Source organism: Rutilus rutilus (genome assembly GCF_951802725.1).
Source record: "Rutilus rutilus genome assembly, chromosome: 23".
In the NCBI taxonomy this organism is placed as follows: Eukaryota; Metazoa; Chordata; class Actinopteri; order Cypriniformes; family Leuciscidae; genus Rutilus; species Rutilus rutilus.
The window spans coordinates 11,720,390-11,740,358 of NC_140233.1; the positions used below are offsets into that span (position 1 = coordinate 11,720,390).

The following is a 19,969-nucleotide window of genomic DNA, read 5'->3' on the forward strand; positions in this document are numbered from 1 at the left end:
CCTGTAGCTTGAACCCTATAGCCTGCAACATACTAATCAAATAAACAATACTCACAGCCAGACCCCGGTAAAATTACCAGTGTTTAATGAACTCCTACAGAGTTAAATGAAGCCCGATTTAGCTTAAACTAAGTTGAACTCTATAGCTGTCAATATAAACATGATTTCTCTGGATATGTGCTAGCCAAGTGTTTGCCATAGCAGCTATTCTGCCACTGTGGTCATATTTTGATTGCTGCGTAAAAATCTTAAAGATGTTGAGACCTTATTTCCTTCAAGCTTGATTAAAAATAGACCTGTGGATGTGAATACGTGCAGCGCTTGAACCGATTTCTAACACTTACTGGCCTTGTTTCCTTCCTCCCTGTTTTGCATAAATACCTCAGCCCACATTAACTCTTTTTTGCTTTTTTTCTCCAAAAATAAGATGCGAAGCGCAGCTTATGTAATTGTCTTTGGATGAAGCTGGATAAGAAAGCTTCGCTGCTCGCTTGACAGCTAGTTGCATTGGCAGACCGGTTGGCTGCCATAGGCGGTGCTCTAAATGAGTAAGCCAGTCATTTATGGTTTGCTGAAATATGCTTGTTTTTCTTCAAGCTGGTGTAGATTCTGTACGTGAGGCCATTTGAAAGTTGATTATTAGATATCGGCAAGCAATGTAAGCAAATTAGGATTTCTGTTGCAGAGTGTTTTGCACTTATATCATGTAACTACAGTTGGTGGCAAGGAGGGATAGAGATAGTGCTGGTATTTTTGATGCTTAAAAGATAGTTGAGGTCATTTTTGTGATTTTCAGCGCTTGAATCTGATTGGCTGAACAGATTTGCAGCTGGGAGTTAATTTTGCGGTGCCATGCACCCTATTTAGTTTGCTCTTAAAATGTGGCACAGTGTGCTTTTTGCATCATATTTCATATGGTTATTTTCTCACAGGTGTTGCAGGTTGTGCTACCACTTTTTGGTACTCTTCATTTATCATTTCATTTTGAAATAATAAACCAGGTGTATCTGTTTAGGGCTGTTTAGCTTGTGAACACTTTTTTGGGCACAAAAAACATATCACATCTGTATAATCTTCATCAAGCTTTGTTATGTAAGAAGGCTAATCTAGGTGTGTTGACTTTGGGCCTGACATTGAGAGGGTCTCAGTGGAGGCTTAAAAAAGCAGGAGGCACGTAGAGGGCATATGTAGGTGCTATGTCCCAATTTCATCTGCTCCTATAGGCTAAAGCCGCCAGATGCCACGGGGACTTTGAGAGGTTGAGAGGTAGGGCATGTCATATGTGAACATGAAGTTGCTTGTATGACACCATATGATTTTTATACATACAGGATGGATAGCTATGTTTCATTATACCAGAATTCAGGTTTGTGAATAGACTATATTTATACCTGTGGCCAATTTTAACCCAGATTTGTTCAACACTGTCTTTTTACCCTGTGTGTGTTAAATTATTTTATTGTATTTTATTTAAAAAAATTGATTTGCCCTCATTGTGAAGCCAGGCCTGCATTTATAAGTTAAAGTGGAAAAGAACAATATGTGCATCCAAGATTATGCATGTCGTCATCATCATCGAAAACTGGATGTTCTTGTGCAGTGAGTGTTACAATGTTATTTTTAGTTCCATCGCTCCCTCATTAACACCTTCATTAACAACATCGTCGGGACTGAGTCTTTAATGTCAGCGCTTTTCTGGAGAACAAGTTTTTTTTTTTGGATGGGAGCCGTCTGCTCCTTCTGAGCGGATGGAGGCATCTCGGGACAGGGCTCAGCTGCTTTTAGAGGTAATGTTTCCTGTGAGCCGTCACTGGATAAGTTAATGATTCAGCTTGGCCCAGGGCAAGAATCAAAATCTCTGCTTGTTGGAAACATGTCTAGGAGAACCTCTTGGCTTTAATGTATATTTATGATGTCTATCCAGCAGAGGGAGCCCTTATACTTTTTATAGCTGTGTTCTAGCATCCTAGTGCGCCTCGATGCTTACCACAGACATTGCTAGACCCTGTTTAGGGGTCTTCATCCTCCACGTCTTCATCTCTTAAAATCAGAGATTAAACTGTCATGCCCTTAGAAATGTATTATCTCTCTTCATGTTTGTTGTAGTAAAGCATCCGAGATTACTTATTATTGCCTTAATTAACTTTAGAGCTAGATTTATTTTTTTAAATGTTAATTTTAATATTTTTAAATAATATTAAATATTTGAATATATATATATAATATTATTATTTATTTATTTTTATATTTTTTATATATATTTTTTTTTTATATATATATTATTATATTTTATATTTATGTACTTTTAAATAAAATATGTTATTAAATTATATATATATATATATATATATATATTTGTTATTATTATTATAAAAATGTTAAACAAAATTATATATTATATTATTTAACAATATAATAATAACATTGTGCAAATGCATTATTAGGATTATTCCTATTATTTGTGTGTATGTGTATATATATAATTTATATATAACATTATAATTATAATAATATTCAGATAATGTTGCTTGTATTCCCAGTCCCCGTGCCAGCAGGGATGCCTTTTCCGGCATGGACACCCCAGGGTCCAAACGCAAGCTGTACAGTGCTGTGCCAGGGAGACATTATGTGGTGATCAAGACTTACCAACCACAGGCTGAGGGCGAAATAGCTTTGTACAAGAACGACAGGGTTAAAGGTAAAGTCTCTCTAAAATTGCATTTCAGTTTAACTTTACTCAATTAAACCATATGTTATTGATAGTAAATATGCAACAATTTTTAAGAGTGTGTGCACCAAATGAAGGGGAAAAGCTGGTTTGTAACATGGAGAGCAGTATCTCCTGCCATATGGAGAACAAGAATTCACAGATTCTGCCCTTCGGCACCAGGCGATGCCTGGCCGGAGCTAGCAACACTTCACAAACAGAAAGAGATGAACTAGAGAGATTTCAGTGGATAAACGTAAAGATTTCACTGGATAAATTCATCATAGGCCTGATATATACAATTGGCATGTGTATTTACACATCAGTAGTGAAGTGGTTATAATGTCAGTCGGAGAATGAGCTAAATAATCTTGAACAGTATTACATGTATTACAGTCATTTTTCCTGGTGTCATATTTAGGACTGCACAATATATGCAGTATGTAAATAGTGAGAATAGTGTTTTATATTTTTTTTGCTGACTTTCTCAATAGTTCTCAGTATTGGAGAAGGAGGATTCTGGGAAGGCAGTGCCCGAGGGAATGTAGGCTGGTTCCCAGCAGAATGTGTGGAAGAGATCCCAAGCAAACCCAACGAGGACAGGCCATGTGAGTGTGTACACACAAATACACACCGGCACACACATTCAACATGTTCTCACTCACTGACATTGCAACTTAAAGGAACAGTACACCCAAAACTGACACTTCTGTCATCATTTAAGGGCCGTTCACACAACACAGTTTTCAACTAAAAATGGCAAAAAATGCGCAAACATTTGAAAACGGGATTCAAAGTGCAAGTTTGTGAAAATTACATTGTTAACGTCTCCGTGTAAATTACAAAAACGCAAATTCGTGAAAACGGTGATGTAATGCGCATGTGTATTACGCGTTCGGTCTATAGGCGTATCGTTTTTCTTTACAAAGTGACATCGCCAACTACTGGCCTGGCATGAATAATATAGCATCTTTAGTCGTTTTGGCGGATCCGTGTGAACGGGGATCGTTTTGACAACGTTGTCGTCTGTACGCGAAAAATGCAAAGGAACACGTTTCCGTTTTTAGTACATTGGTGTTGTGTAAACACACTGCCCCAACAGACACCGACAAACACTGATTAAACATGTTCAGTCGGGTGAAAACCAACCCCAACTAATAGTTTTAAACACTTTTCCAAACCCATACGACTTTCTTTCTTTAGTGGAAAACAGGATCACACTGTTGAACAAACAGTTCACACTGCTCTGTTTCATACAACGAAAGTAGTCCACACCGCTTGTGCACTATACTCAAGATCTCCTAAAGCTGTACAATATTTTCGTATACAAAAGAAATGAGAAAACCAATGGTGGCATCAGTGACGTCAAACTTAGCATGAAGTGTTTTCGCACAGCATACATTTCAATACCTCAGAGCTGAAGTTGAGTTTAATAATATGTGATTGATTCAATTTTTGGTCTTTTCAGAAATTCTTATGGCTTCGATTTGGCTTCACATAAATCAATTGGACTACTTTATGATACTTTTACTGTCCTTTCCTCATTTTTTGGAGCTTGATAGCCCCTGGTCACCATTTACTTTCATTGTATGAACATTCTGCTAAACTACTACTTTTGTGTTCTACTGAAGAAAGAAATTCAGATGCATTTAGAACAACATGAAGGTGAGTAAATGATGATAGAATCTTCATTTTGGGTGAACTATCACAAATAAAGTGTAAGCATCAGATTACATGATTGTTTGTTTCGTCACATTTTACACAGTGAGGGGAAAACAACTTTTCCCCTTCCTCTTATCGTCTTTTTTCACTCTATTCTTCTCCAGTGCTCTGATAACCCACAGAATATGTGAGAAGCCTTGCGGCGATAGCAGGCTGTTAATTCAGTTAGTGTTCATTTGCAACTAGGCCACAAAGCGCACGCGTGTCCACCTCTCAGATCAAATGCTCGAGTTCATCCGTCAACCATAGCTGTGAATGAGCACCTGAGAAATTGTGCATTATATCCAAATTGGACAGAGCACAGAAATGCTATTAACAGCAATCATAGCACTACTCTAGTCCAAATGTTTGATAAATTTAGATGATTTTTTTTTAGTTGTGAGTACAATCATTGGCTGTTGTGTAGCTGTGGTGTGCGCACTCAACATTCACTGTGCAAATTGGCAGAAGGGGCCAGGGGCAACATTCTGTTGAGAGTTGTTATTTTGGGCCAAATGAATGCCTTCCACATCAGTGCAGCTACTGTGCGTTTTTCAGCCCTGTATGTGTGTGTGGTGCAAGTGTCATAGAGGCGTTTAGATGTTTTCTTCATTGAAATCCATCCGAACCTTTACAGTGCGCGCATAATTATTATGCAAGTCTGATCATATTTTTCTTCCTAGCGTATTTTACCAATTCCAAACCACATCAGTCTTAAAATCCCCCTGTAGTCAGTAATTGTAGCACTTAAAACTCATCTTTGATCAGCAAAATGACATATTTAAACGTTTTTTCCTTAAAAAGAAATTCTTCATGCCTTAAAATAGCTTGAATGTAACTCTACACCCTTGGTTATATGAATATGCTAATTATCCCCGCCTCCACTCACTCACACCAGCTCAGAGATCCACTCGTTGACGATCACACGTCGACGTGATTGGTTACAAGGTAGTTTGTGACGTCAGAAACGCCAGCGATTTCAAACCGTGTGTTTGAGACTGTCTTTGGTTCACTGCAGTTTTAAGGAGAAAATACTCAGTCATGGTGTCGACTTATGAATTTGTACATGGTTTGTCTTAAAAAAAATACATAGACATATAAACAACATTAAAAACTTGATTTTCACCACAGGGGTCTTTAATAACTACTATTAATTTTGTATATAATCATTTATAAGTGATATATAATATACTATGTATAATATAATACTGCAATTCTATAGAAATTGCTACATTGAGGCATGACCATTGGACAAGAAATGCTCAGGTTGAGAATAAAAGATATTAACTGCAAAAGTCTTCAATTATTAAAGTGAAGAATTCTGTGTTAAACCAAGAATTAAACCACAGTGTCACAAAGTCTCCAGTGCCACCATTTTCCAGAACTGTCTGCAACCTCCAGAAGTACAAGGTGTCTGGTTCTCAAAGACTTTGCTAAGGTAAAATATCTTGAAACATGACCCCCTCTTAATCAGAATCACATTGATGTGGTTTGGAATTAGTAAAATGTGAGCAGAAGAATACTGACTTGCATAATAATTATGCATGCACTGTATAACAGTAACAGTAAAAGGCTTTGCATTGCATCGCACTTGAATCCTGTTGTTAAACTACAGTCACACTTTAGTCTAAAATCTCAATGATAATTCTCTGCTGTGGTCCAGATTGTTGGCTATGACCATGTACAGTAAGACAGCTATTGGCAGCTACATGAAACAAATGGAGAGCTGTTCACGACAGCATGTGGTGAGCAGAATGGAGGTGTGGTGAACGACAGCTGTCATTGGCCAAGAGGCTTTGGCCCATGTGACTCGGGGAGAGAGTCTGGCTGACTCAGCTCTCAGACTGTAAGATCTAAGTTCACCCGTCATAAGATGAAACACAACATTTGCCTTGAGATTGTCCTGCTGTAAGTGCTTCTGTATCTGTATGGCTACAGTAACTGTTTTGGTGATCTGAATTGTAAAAAATAATTTCCTTGCTGCTGTTCTTTGGATAAACAAGTAGTCCCACCCTAAACTCATTCTATTGATTGAGTCAGTGTTGCTATGCTTAGTTGGTCGGAATTCTCAAATATACTTTTTAGGGGAATCTTGGCCTACTTATAGTTGTAATTTGGGTACGAGAAAGTATTTTAACATCGTAAACATATAAAACGTATGGTAAGTAAGTAAGTAAATTGGTTCAGTGACAATAAGAACGTCTAAAGTCTAGTTTTAAAATTATTACCATTTTTACCATTTTCAAGAATGCTTTCAATTTAATGCCTCTAATAATGTCATGTGGTGTAACCATCAAGTAAAATTCCATATGATTATTTAATAATTATGTAATTATTAAAAGGTTAAAGTTTTAAAATATATTTTCCAAGGTAAAATGCAATTCATTAATAATTCATTCTTAAATATTATGTTTTTGTGAGGTTGTAACATGACATTGTAGAACCTAAACTAACCTTCCCAAACTTATTGACCTTTACAGATGGGTCCTAGCTATGATATAATTTAATGGTTTTTTTATTTTTTGCCCCTTTTTTCTGCATATTGTTTGCATCATTAAAAACATGCTCATCATTAAAAGAAAACATTTTCATCTTAGAGGAGGTGTGTTTAAGCTATTGTATGTGTGAATTGCAATTTTTATATATATATATTTGAATAAAATAAGAGAAGAAAAATGCATGTCACACCATTGACCCAAATACATTTTTCTGTGGTGAAACTGGGTCTTTTGCCTGTATCATTTTATTCCTCATGCTACGGCCAATAATTGAGTTGTTACACATTTGATCAATTCGCACATTTTAGCAGTAATCTGAAGTAAAAATGCTTGCTATCTTTAGTAAAAGTGTCATCTGAGGCGTTTTGAACCTCATCCATGTTTGCTAGTGTTGCAAAAGGAGCAGGACGGCAGTGCGAAAAGGTAAGAAATGCTCCGTTGTGATGGGAGCCGTTTGGTATCCTTGAAATCCATGGCTACTACAATGCATGCTATGAGTGAAGAGCTCACAAAGAGTTGCAAGGACAGCTGATTTCTTACATCGATTTACGGAATAGTCATTCAGTTCCCATGGCGATGCTCTCTGCTTTATTTTATTCACATCTTTTAAAGAATGTTGCCCAAAACGCTCTTATTTTTAGGCAAAATCCAACATTTAGCTAAAATGCATCACATACCCATCCATACGCTGCTGGATAGCCTTGAAAGTTGACGATCTAGTGCAGTGCTCAAAATCGGACACGGTTAAATCCAGCATCGGCTGGTTAGCAACCGCACAAGTATTCTGCTGAAGTCTCTTGAACCTTTCCGAGCAACACTCATGCACATTCCTGATTGATATATTTCCATGGAAACATGCTCTACACTGTACAAACCCTGTTGCTAAGGAGTGGGCCTTGGTAAGATTTTTTTTCTCTTTTTGTGGCATCTTTTTTTTTTCCCTCTCTCATACACTCTCTCTCCCTCTCACGGCACTGAGAACAGAGCTTACATACCATCTTTTCCAATGCCACTGTTCTCTTCTCCATGTGTGTGGTGCTGATGGTCAGCTCTCACCCGAGCACTCGAGGAGACGCGAGAGTTTTTGGAGATGGGAAGTTAGGCATCAGGGCCTGTGGGATCGAGAAAAGTGGTATTCCCCCCTCAGGCAAGGAGAATTGAGTGTTTCTCGGATTGACTCGGGGGTTGAACTAAAGGGGACCAATGGACGAAACTAGCAGATCCAGGAAGAAGGTTCATTTTGGAGGTATGTTGATTTGAGGATGTGGCAAACTCAGGAGGTTTGTGATGAATTACGGATTTGCGCGACTAATAATTGTATGTTTTGCTCTGCGCTGATGTTTGCATTGTGGACAGTTGTGTAGGAATGATAAGTCGTAGTCTGTTGTCATTAAAATTTCAGTTGCAGTTGTTCGTGGTTTTTGTTATTAGTCAAAACACTTTTTGTTATTAGTCTTTTCAGTTGCGTTTAAAGGTAATTGTGCATGCCGATGACTTGTAGTGACTCTTTGTGTGCGTTTCAGAGGCACTGAACAGTTATTGTTGCAAATTGTAGTAAAATGACAATCCAAAAGGTAATTTAATGATCTAATTCAGTTCTGAAACATATTTTAGCTTTGCCAAAGACAACAAATCAGGTAAACTGGTTTTATTCATCGGACTCTGAGTGAGAAACTGTGGTCAAGTTGTAGTTTTAAAACTTTAGAGTGACTGGCAGAATATTATAGTTATTACTTTCTTCCAGTGGTGTGCTCCGACGCTGCTGTGAAAGTTTTGCATCCTTAAAGTCTTCCTTGCTTACTATCTTTATGAATTTGATCAAGTAAGCCACACAGCAAGTTATCCCTGGTGATTTGAAATCCGGTGTTGTAGCAGCTGTCATCGCTGCTCGCCCTCACTTCAAATAGACTTTTTTTCCCTCACTCTGTCCACAGAGGAACAACACTCATGTCAAGTATGTGTAGCTCTGTGTGTACATGCCAGAACTCTTTTTGTTGGAAAGACGACACAGCTGCTAAAGGAGAAACTGACAGGGTGTTCCATTAAGATGTGAGAAAGAGATGGCACTTAACACGGTGGCCATTTTATTCATCCTATTAATTATAACGTCAGTATCTCTTTGGTATTAAATTCCTCTGCTCAGTTACAGTATATGCATGTGAAATCAGGTATTGCTCAACTGCATAATGCACAACCTGACAAAACACATCTATAAATGGTAATGTCAAGGCTCAGAGTGTGATGATTCACTTGCACACTCAAACGATTCAGTTTTGGTTTATTAATTTCACGGGATGCATCATAGCATGTCCAGTCTGACCTCAATATTATATAAATGGCAAAAATGAAAGCAAAAAATTTGAGTGCCAAAAGCTTACTTTTCAGAAATTGCCATGATTCATATTTTAAAGCTGTATTTTAATGCTGTGATTGTTTTTTCTTTGGTGATGAACATATGAAGTTTAACCTCTCTAGATGGACACATTTTGATCAAATGTTTTGATTAACCAAAATATTCATAAAACCGCATTTTTATATATTTGAAACCACTGACATATGGGGAGGACATCTTACATTAGCAGTCACAGGATAGAACGGATGTCTCTGAAGAATTGCGCTGAATCTAAACCTCCTTTTGTTTGAACATCAAAACGTTTCAGCTCAACAAAGAATTGAGCGTCTGTAACTTTAACAGCTAACCAGTGAGTAGGTTGGAAGGGGAAAGTGTTGAATCCCACGCAGCCTCCTGACTACTGATATCATCGTGTATCAACAGAACCGCAGAGGACAATACAAATGGTGCAGTTTTCTGAAGCTGCAGCCTGCAGAACAAACTCCTTGAGAATCTCATTAATTGATGAATATGTGTATACGTTTGCTCAGGATCTTTACTATCATCAGTTGTGCCCCCTTTACTTCCTCCCTAGATACAATCTCTATAAGTGCACTTTTAGCGCCGTGCTTAACATCAAGGTGATTTGATTGAATTTGTATATTAATCGACTTTTTGTGTTTGATCCATTTGTACGAGTCCTCTGCGGACATTTGTTTTAATGTCGTACAAACATGATGCCATAATGCCGCGCAGACATTTAATCTCTGCGACATAAAAAAAATTATCTTCATTAGCTTTGTTGGCTCTCATCCTGGTTCCTTTCATAAAACGCAGTCAATATTTGGCCTTCCTGAGCTCTCTCGGAGGACTAGTCTAGTTTGGCTCCATTATGGGCCAAATGGTCCCTGTCTTCCAAAGGGCTTTTTATTGGTTGCAATTAAATTTGTAATGTGGTATAGTTAGTTTAGTACAGATTTTGAATTCACTGTTACAATTTGTGGATTCATTGTGAGCTCATGGCGTGTGATCAAGAAATTCGTTTTTTTTTTGCGTCATGCTGGTTTGATTGATTTTCAGTGACAATCTGTATGTCAAGGTGAAACGGTAAGCACCTTTTGTCATTTATTTCATTATTTTCTAGAGCACAGTTGGTATCGTCGCGTTGGCTAAACGACTAAATGTTTAAAAAATGGCACCTGGGTCTGTGTGACATATGGCACACAGTAAGGCCAATATGTGACTAGACAGCTTTTTCAGTGCAATTATGTAACCGAACCTTTACACTGAACATTCTCACGTTATCACATCTGCTGTACTTCTCAAAAATGCTGGTGCTTATTTTTATTCTTTTTGCACATTTTATATTCAGTGTGAAAGTAGTGATAATGATGTTGTGAAGTGTTCAAAAGTTCGGTGGGTTTGTGCTTAAACACAGTCACACTAGAATTTTGGTGGAAACTTTTTTTATGTGTGAAAAGTAAAAAAGGAATTTTATGGCTCTTTCTCAGTGGCACAGATTCTGACCACTATGCAACATTAAAATATTACATAATTGGAGTTATCTAAAGTAAATCTCTGTGAATATGTCTTCACAGATGCCCGGGCGGACCGCTCAGAGAGAAGGAAGCTCTTCCGACACTACACTGTGGGATCTTATGACAGTTTTGATGCATCAAGGTATGATCAAACATTTTTCTAATCCATCTGACCATTGTTTAAAGTGTGTCGGGTTCAATATATGACGGTAGTTTTTGCATTCGTATTTACAGTTCAGACAAGACGATTTTTTAAACATTTTCTGCATATAGAATATTGCAGCGTCAGTATTAGTATGTTTTGCCTCGACAAGGTCAGCTAAGCTGGTGACCGGGGCCTTGAGAGACAAGAAACTGGCTGGAATAAACATTCCAATGTTGTCGTCGTCATCAGGCCCACACGGAATTTGCACTGGCGGAATTCTATAGGAATGTCACTCACAACGTTATACAGATTGTGCTAAACAGATGTTTGTTAATTAAAGAAATAGTTCACCCAAAAATGAAAATGATCCCATAATTGAATCACACTCAAGCTATAGGAGTATATGACTTTCTTCTTTCAGCCGAACGCAATCAGAGTTATATTTATTAATATCCTGGCTCTTCCCAGCTTTGTAATGGCATTGAATAGTTTTTTAAGCTCCAAAAAGTGCATCCCTCCATCATAAAAGTAATCCATACGAAATGAAACGATGGGTTTTTATAAGAAAAATACCCATATTTAAAACTTTACTAAACTATAATCACTGGCTTTCGGCAACAGCCGTACGTGCGTTCACAAGAAAGTTAAGTGGTTTTTCGTGAGAGGTGTCTATTCTCACCTAATCTTACGCTACACCTACGTCATATGTCGGTTCAGAGGTCACACTTCCGCCGGAACTCGACTCTCTCATGAATGCGTGTACAGCTGTTGCTGGAGGCCAGTGATTATAGTTTAGTAAAGTTTTAAATATGGATATTTTTCTTATAAAAACCCATCGCTTTGCTTCAGAAGGCATTTATTGACCCACTGGAGTCGTATGGATCACTTTTACTGATGGAGGGATGCACTTTTTTGGGCTTCAAAAACTTAAAACAAAAGCTGGGAAGAGCCAGGATATTATTTAATATATCTCCGGCTGAAAGAGGAAAGTCATATACGCCTAGGATGGCTTGAGGGGGAGTAAAGTATGGGATCATTTGAATTTTTGGGTGAACTATTCCTTTAAGAAGATTGATAATACTTACCACTAACACATTTTGCAGATTTTCCACCAGAATCACAGAAAATGTGAGGAAAAATCTGCAGGTTCCATCTGGGCCTGGTGATGGCCTAATTTTAATAGTTTGACGATAGATTTACCTAAGCCTTTAAAAATTGGCCAGTCTGTTTTCAAAATCCCCCCCACAGTATATATATATACTGTATATAATTATTTTCTCCTTTTTTTTTGCATTTTATTTACTCCAAAACAGATAATTGTCTGGATTATTAATCTACAAAGTATGATCAAAGAATAATAATAATAAAAAATCATTATAATTATTCATGGCCAGAGATTGTCTATATAATTAATAATTGTTCTTGTCGGAGTATCAAAGGGCAGCACAAGTCATCCATTTACCTGCCCATCCATTACGCAAAAAAACATAATTTCCCAAAACTTCGCCACCTTACTATCATTTAACACAAAGCGCCGCACAAGCACATTGTTATTCACTGGGGAAAAATGGTTTGAAGAGTGTGAAAACTCTTTTAAATGGCCGGTTATGTAAGCAACGCCTGAGCTTGGGGTCATCACTGCGTGATGCAGACACTCTGATGGCATTTAAAAAAAAAATCAGCCTTTTGACATTATGATGTCAAAATATGTGGCTGTGAATCTGCACATTTTGAAATAAACTGGCTGTCTTTGACAATGCGATTTTAGCTACAAATCATTGGTTTACTGTGGAGTCTAGTAAGGCAATAAAATTATGATTTCAAATCACATTTTTATATGAAACGAAACCATTATTTTAAGCAATTGAACTCTAATAACCCTGCTATTTAAGTGTAATATTATTTCTTCATTTTTTTTTTGCTGTACTATGAACTTTACACATTTGGCACAGGGTGTTAAAAGACAAAAAAAGAGACAGATCCTCTCGCATCCGGCTACCATACTCCTACCCAGCTGACACACCCCTCGCTCGGAGCCGGTTGTCATGGAGACAGAGAATCCATGGCAATGCAGTGCAGGCTACTTCCTGCTGCAGGGAGCTTGAGTGACAGGCGTACAGAAGGACGTAGGTGCTTTTAGGTGAACTTGACACAGATACACGTATGATACCTGTTAAATGTGTCAGTCTTTTCCAGACACACTGATTTTATTCTCCAGATATTATACATTTGCAATGGATTCCGGTGTAAACTTTTCCGCAGGATAAGACTGAATGGATTTGAGATTTAAATAGCTAATCCACATTGGCGTATAAATATTGGTCCGTGATGGACAGCGGTCTGAATGTGTTGTGTAGGAGTCAACAAAGGGTGTTTGGAATGAAATCACCTCACAGGTATAAATACAATTATGAGCAAATCATATTTCCAAGCTATTGAGCCTCTTCTAACAGGCCGGGATATTAATGACCTTGTTGCTCTGTGACATCGCCACAGTGTCCCCTTCAAAGCAGATTATGTTTCCATGACAACCATGCATCATTCCTCAGGAGTCAGCACTCTACCTTTTGAGCTCGGAGCGCTTTCAATATTTCAGTGAGACTTTATCTTATAGTTTTAAGACTGTGAGGCAAGTCGGTCAATCTCTGCGATCAAAGCTGAAGCCCATTTTGTTAATATGCCAGCTAAAGTTTTTATGGGATTATAAACACTTCAAGACCTTTTTGGGTGCATTAATCAGACTAGAGCTGCTGACCGTTAGGGATTATTTTAGGGTCCAATTCATTCTAAGGACACAGTCAAGATGCAAGGTTCAGTCAAATGAAATGGCGCAGACCACGATCCCATTTCCTGATATGAATAAAGTTCATGTACCAGATGGAAATAAGACTCCAGCTCTTTGTGAGAGATGTCTGTGACGTTGCAGTTTGAGCGATTCTGTACCTATTCAGGCTTGATTTCCAGGACTGGATTTAATACTCCATCTAAAAGATGGCAAGCCCTCTTGTCCTTCAGGGAGAAGAGAGAACATTTGCTTTTCATTGCTGTCATATTCAAACTGCTTATCTATCTCTGGTGCCTTCTAACACCTTCAGTAATTGATCTGCTGGTGCAAGGCAGGAGGAAACACTTAGTGTCACACAGATGTTGTGCTGTCATTCAGGACAGCCACCATCATAGTATGCCTACTACAAATACATACATTTTCAGTCCAAAAATTGAATTAATAAATCATACTGCATTCGAAAGATTTTTGAAAGGATTTCTTTGACCAGAATGTTAGATTTTGCGGCTTTGTGTTAAAGGAATAGTTAATCTAAATGCATGAATCAGAATGAATGAATGTTGAATTTTTATACATGTCGTTAGGACCAAATTTTAGATTGCATTTATACGCCTCTAAAAAAGTCTTTGAAAAGTCATTAAAAAGTCTGTGTAAACACTTTTGGTTGCACTTTAGTTTAAGTTGACGTAGTTACATTGTACTCACTCAAATAAGTACTGAGTAATATGAATTAACTACATGTATTTACTATAGAGTTAGGGTTAGGTTTTGCTTTAGTTTCTAACGTGTTACTACGTCACCTTAAAATAAAGTGTTACCACACTTTTTGAAACCATTGCATTTTTAATGACTGATTATTTTTTAAATCTGTTATGTTGAAATCTGCCATTATCTTCATTTGGTGACAGACTGCTGAGGGCATTCAGTGCGATTAGATTCTTATTTCTAAATATTTATTATTCAAAAAGTGCTAAAAGAATTATTAATGAAAGCGTTTTAATTAATTAATTCATTACAATTCCAATCTACAATGGACACATGCAATTATTTTTAGTCGCGCGTTCAGTTAAGGCCAGTGCGCGCGCACACATGCATACATTCTTCGTCACTCTTTCGCGCGCTCTCTCTTTCTCTGTGTCACTGTAAACCGTCTCTCTATCCCCCCACTCCCGGCCCCCCTCTCTCTCTCTCTCTCTCTCTCTCTCTCTCTCTCTCTCTCTCTCATACCCATTTCTCCAAGATTACCGCTCATGTTTTCCTCTGGTGATTTTCATCCTTCATCTGGCGGTTATGTCTCTAGCTTACGACACGCTATCTCGCCGGCGACCGGGCCCTGCCTTTCTTAACCGGTGTCACAGCTCCTTCTTCGACAGATAAAGCCGGCGGTGAGCTTTTTTCAACGGTTACAACTCTCGTCACATCGCTCTCTTCGTCGCAAAAATGATTAATTCCGCTCAGCCGACGCCTGTCAGGATGAAGCATCACTCCGCGCGCGCGGCGGTTGCGATGATGAGGATGATAGGCTGTAATAACGGTCGTTATGCGCGGAATTTTCTCCACAGCGACTGCGTTATCAACGAAAAGACGGTCGTGCTGCAGAAGAAGGATAACGAGGGATTCGGGTTCGTTTTGAGAGGGGCGAAAGGTAGGAAAAAAGACGGACCCCTCGTCGTCTCCGCCGCCTCATCATAACTGTGTATCACTTCATGCTTTATACCCTCGAGAATCAAACGGTGTTGGTCCTTCATTTCACACTATTTCTTATCCCTCGCTCGTGTTGTCTTTTTTGTACCCCCTCACTTAACGTCATTTCTGTTGATTTCAAAGCGCGTCATCGCGCGCGCACACTTGATTTGATGTGTCTGCGTGGCTTGAGCTGCATGAATTGCATCCATGTCAAGAACTTCTGAATTAATGCATCTCTTGGTGTCAGCGTGTCCATCACTTGACTGCGATGAATTTAAGTGGGCTTGTCAAATCTGTGAAGTGTAAACACAGACCCCCCACCCACTCCCTGCTCCATGTGCTTGGCTTGTGTTGGACTGCATTAGGACTCTCCTGGCACTTTGTCTCCAGGGCTTCCTGACACTCCAGCTGTTTCTTACTGTGGTGAAAGTATTTAATTCACTTGCAAATCCTTCATAAAAATGTACGTAACTCTGACAAACCTTTATCCATCCGGTGCATTTACTACTTGTGCAAGAATTCATTTACACTAAAAGTGCCCACCCCCCCCACCCCATCCACACCTGCAATGCTTTTAGTTTCTACACATCTAGTGCACTACAGATCCCTTGAAGTTGCGAGTGGTGCACTGTGGCTTTTTTCTGCATCAGCTCATGCGATGCCCCTCGTTCTGTCAGGCTCCAGACCAGTGCTTCTCCCCACACTGTCAGCGGTGACATCCATGCATGCATTTTCTCTGGTTATATAAACGTCCCAACTCCTGCATTCATTTTTGATTTGGTTGGATGGATGCATTGCAGCTTGCATCATGTATCATCAGACCAGATGCTCTTGTTTAGCCACACTCATTATCCATTGGGCTATCAGACACTCATTTTCATAGGAATTTAACTTTTCACATCATTCTATGTAAAAAAATTATTTTCGGCTATTCATGGACTATTAATACATCATTATATGTATGTGTGTGTATATATATATATATATATATATGTGTGTGTGTGTGTGTGTGTGTGTGTGATGAAACATCTAAAATAAATAAATAAAATCCTAGTCCTAACTTTATATATTTATTAGATGTTTTATCTTTATTTAAATGTATTGTAGTCCACTATAATGTTTAATCTGGGTCCAGTAAACTAGCACAATGTCTTTTGATCTTCACAATGTCTTTCCTTTGGTTCTGTCTCATCTGGCTTGGCCTGGACTTTTAGCGGATACCCCAATCGAGGAGTTTACTCCAACTCCGGCGTTCCCTGCTTTGCAGTATCTGGAGTCTGTGGATGAGGGAGGGGTGGCATGGAAAGCTGGCCTGAGGACTGGCGACTTCCTCATTGAGGTAAGAAAACGATTGGGTTTCCATAAGCTTTAAGTTGTTGTTGTTTTTTTTGGAATGATGCGAAAGCCATTGCTTGCTGAAGGGACGGAAAGGTCCCTGATCAGCTGAAAAGAGTGATGTCCAACCCATGCAGGGGACTTCATTTTGAGCTTGCTGCTGAATCATTCACACGTTAGTGCAAACAGGAGAATGTTTATGCACAGTCTGAGCTTGTGAATATGAGGAAAGGTCATGGTTACATCTTTAATGAGACAGAGGAGCTTAGAGACGCAGGAGATGAGCACTCCTGGAAAAAGCTGTGAACGCATAGAGGTCTGTCCTGTGCAGAAACTCAGTTTCCTGATGTCTCCGGAGCTCTTTGGTCTGGGTTGCATTTAAAAGACTAACCTTTGCATAGGCAATCTTGCTTATCTTTTTTTAATTCCCATTTTAATGAATGAGGCTGTAACCTTGACACTGAATTCATTCGAAAGTTGAAAATGTCAGGCCTGTAATCACCCATCATTACTCTTTGTAGAAGTTGGGCTTTGAATTTGATAGTTGTCTGAGAGTGATCTTGCATTTATTGGATGTTGTGAATTTTTAATGCCTCTGAGGTACTCTGGATTTGTAACCTGTCAAGTGAAAAAAGCAGCTAAGAAGTATCATGATGAGGGCTCAAATTGACCATTTCATTTCTTATCCACCCTGTGGTTATTACTAGATTACATTTTGTTTTGGTTAGTGAAGTGATATTATCTTATTGGTATGGCTCTAAAAACTACATATTTTAAAAACCGACTTGTCGTTGGTGGTCATAGGCAAGCGCTATACCTTAATCAGGTTCTTGTGATCAGAAATACCTTGATGAAATGCAATAAAATGTCTTGAGGTGTATGCAATCCTTCGAGAGACCGATATTGCACAAATACTTAATAATTTTCTTTATGTGATGTTGAAGGCAGTGAATTTGTTGCAAAAGTGCTGCTTTGATGGTTTTTAAAAAGTTTTTTATGCTCGACAAGGCAAAATACAATAAAAACAGTAATATTGTGAAATATTATTAGTTTCAATAATTTTTTCTATTTAATATATTAAAAATTTAAATTTATTCCTGTGATGGCAAAGATGCATTTTCTGCAGCCGTTAAGGCCTATTCACACCAAGGACGGTGGCTATAACAATAAAGATATAGTTCTAAAAATAAAAGAATAACAGAATAGCGTGAAAGAAATATAAAAGAATTGGAGAGTCCTGTGCACAATTATAATCATAACGGCACAGAGAAATAATATCGTAGGTGATTTTAACAAGTGATTTTTAAATCGTTCAAGCGCAATACGCGGCGGAAGAGGACTCATTTTGGTATATGTGTGCACTGTCTGAGAGGCTTTTTCTGAGCGACGTGAGAGACGCGTGACATGAAGCTGCTACTCATACAGTGCGTGAGTTTTGAGCATTAATTCTGAGTTGTTTTTGCCACCTAATTGGGCTTAAACGGTCAAATACACACTCGTATGTGTCAAAATGCCTGCCTTTGCGAGTATCCTTGTAGACACAGTTGTTTGTCTTAAGTGTAAACAGTTGAGAAAAAAGCACATGTGTATCAGTAGGCTATATTAGATCAGTGCATTCAGTCTTAAAGTGACAGCAGCCTAATAAACCTGCTGCTGTCTGTGTCATTTAATTTTAATCGGTCAATCTCATTGCTCTTGACCGAATCGGATTTGTAACTTTAATAAATATAGATGTATATGTAATTTACTCATTGAAGACTATGCAGTATTTTTTGTACATTTGATTACTCTATACAGTTTATGTAGTGTTTCTATTTAGGCCTATCTAGTGCTTGAAGTTTTTTGTTCTATTGCAGTTCTTTGCCCTATTGCTTGTAATTAGTTTCTTTGTTCATATTTTACTAATTTATCTGTGACTGTTTACTTGTCTTCAGTGAGCTTGACAGTTTTTATTAACTTGTGGTAGTTAGGCTAGTATTCGTTTTTTTTTTTTGTGATTTGTTTATTTATTTATTTATTTCAATGGTATCAGAGATTTTGATATAAAAACTTTATTTAAAGCAAAAATAACTATTTCTTGGTATATATATCGTTATGGTGAAATAACATTACTCATATGGTGATGTATAAAATTTGGGTCATACCGCCCACCCCTAGCTGGAATCACTTTCAGAATGATTTTTGTCTTGCTTTTGATTGATAAAAACATTGACAGCCAATCAGAATCCATCCTGCTTTAAAGAGCTCAAGAATTTAAAGCAGCAGACGACAGAACTGCATCTCACGCTTAGAATAAACAGAATGATATAGTCATGTTTATAGTTATCTTATTTGGCATGAACAGGCCAATATTCCAGTCTTGAGTGTCACATGATCCTTCATAAATCATTCTGATTTAATGATTTGCTGTTGAAGAAACATTTCTTTTATTATCAATGTTGAAAACAGTTGTGCTGCTTAATACTTTTTGTGGAAACCATGATAAAAAAATTCAGTGCTCTTTAAATAAATATAACAACATTATTTGTAACATTATAAATGCATTTACTGTCAGCTTTGATCTATTTAATGCATCCTTGCTGTGAATAAAAGTGTATATGGGTGACTAGTCGACCATCCAGTCCATCCCATTATAAATATGTAACGATGATAGAAGTTTATCTGCAAAACACCTGTCTTGCCTCTTCCGTTCTGGCTGAACTGACACTTCAGCAAAGACTGACCACAAGACATGAAAAGCTTTGGGAATATCGTCCTCTTTTCTACATCAGCAAAATAAGTTCATTTGCATGCAAAATTCAAGAGAACACTCACTTTGTGTTTAAGCACAGAGAGCAGATCTAAGATCTCAGCACCGCATGGAAGGGCCGAGAACGGAAGAATATGATTGGCTCTCATGAGCGGCAAAGATTTCATGAATTATTAGCTCCTTACGGTAATCCAAGTCTTAAAGTATCTAAGCCAGAATGTTTCTATGATAGAGCAATGGGAGCTGCATTTTAATGATGTCATTTTGCAGGAAGTTTAACGTGCGTTATCACTACGTTGAACTAATGACAGTTTCCGTATCACAAAATTCTGTATCCAATGGGTAGTTGACGCACTGCAGTGACACGCTATAAACATATAGTAGTCTCATACATTTTTAGCTAAATTCTTGATTTAAAAATTGAGAAGTTTCACTCAACTACTATGTTGTGTATAAAATATACAACATAAGTGTATATAAATGCAATATTGCA

At 38.0% G+C, this 19,969-nt stretch overlaps 1 protein-coding gene across 2 annotated transcripts in view; it reads left to right on the forward strand.

The window, feature by feature from the left end:
* The window catches only part of shank2b (SH3 and multiple ankyrin repeat domains 2b), a 102,368-nt gene that overhangs the window by 54,750 nt on the left and 27,649 nt on the right, over positions 1 to 19,969 (forward strand). For both annotated transcript variants that reach the window (XM_084396607.1, XM_084396606.1), the window contains 5 exons: positions 2,541 to 2,698; positions 3,202 to 3,315; positions 10,837 to 10,918; positions 15,269 to 15,351; positions 16,607 to 16,731. In XM_084396607.1, the coding sequence (XP_084252733.1) occupies positions 2,541 to 2,698; positions 3,202 to 3,315; positions 10,837 to 10,918; positions 15,269 to 15,351; positions 16,607 to 16,731 (562 nt within the window). The remainder of the gene's footprint in view (positions 1 to 2,540; positions 2,699 to 3,201; positions 3,316 to 10,836; positions 10,919 to 15,268; positions 15,352 to 16,606; positions 16,732 to 19,969) is intronic.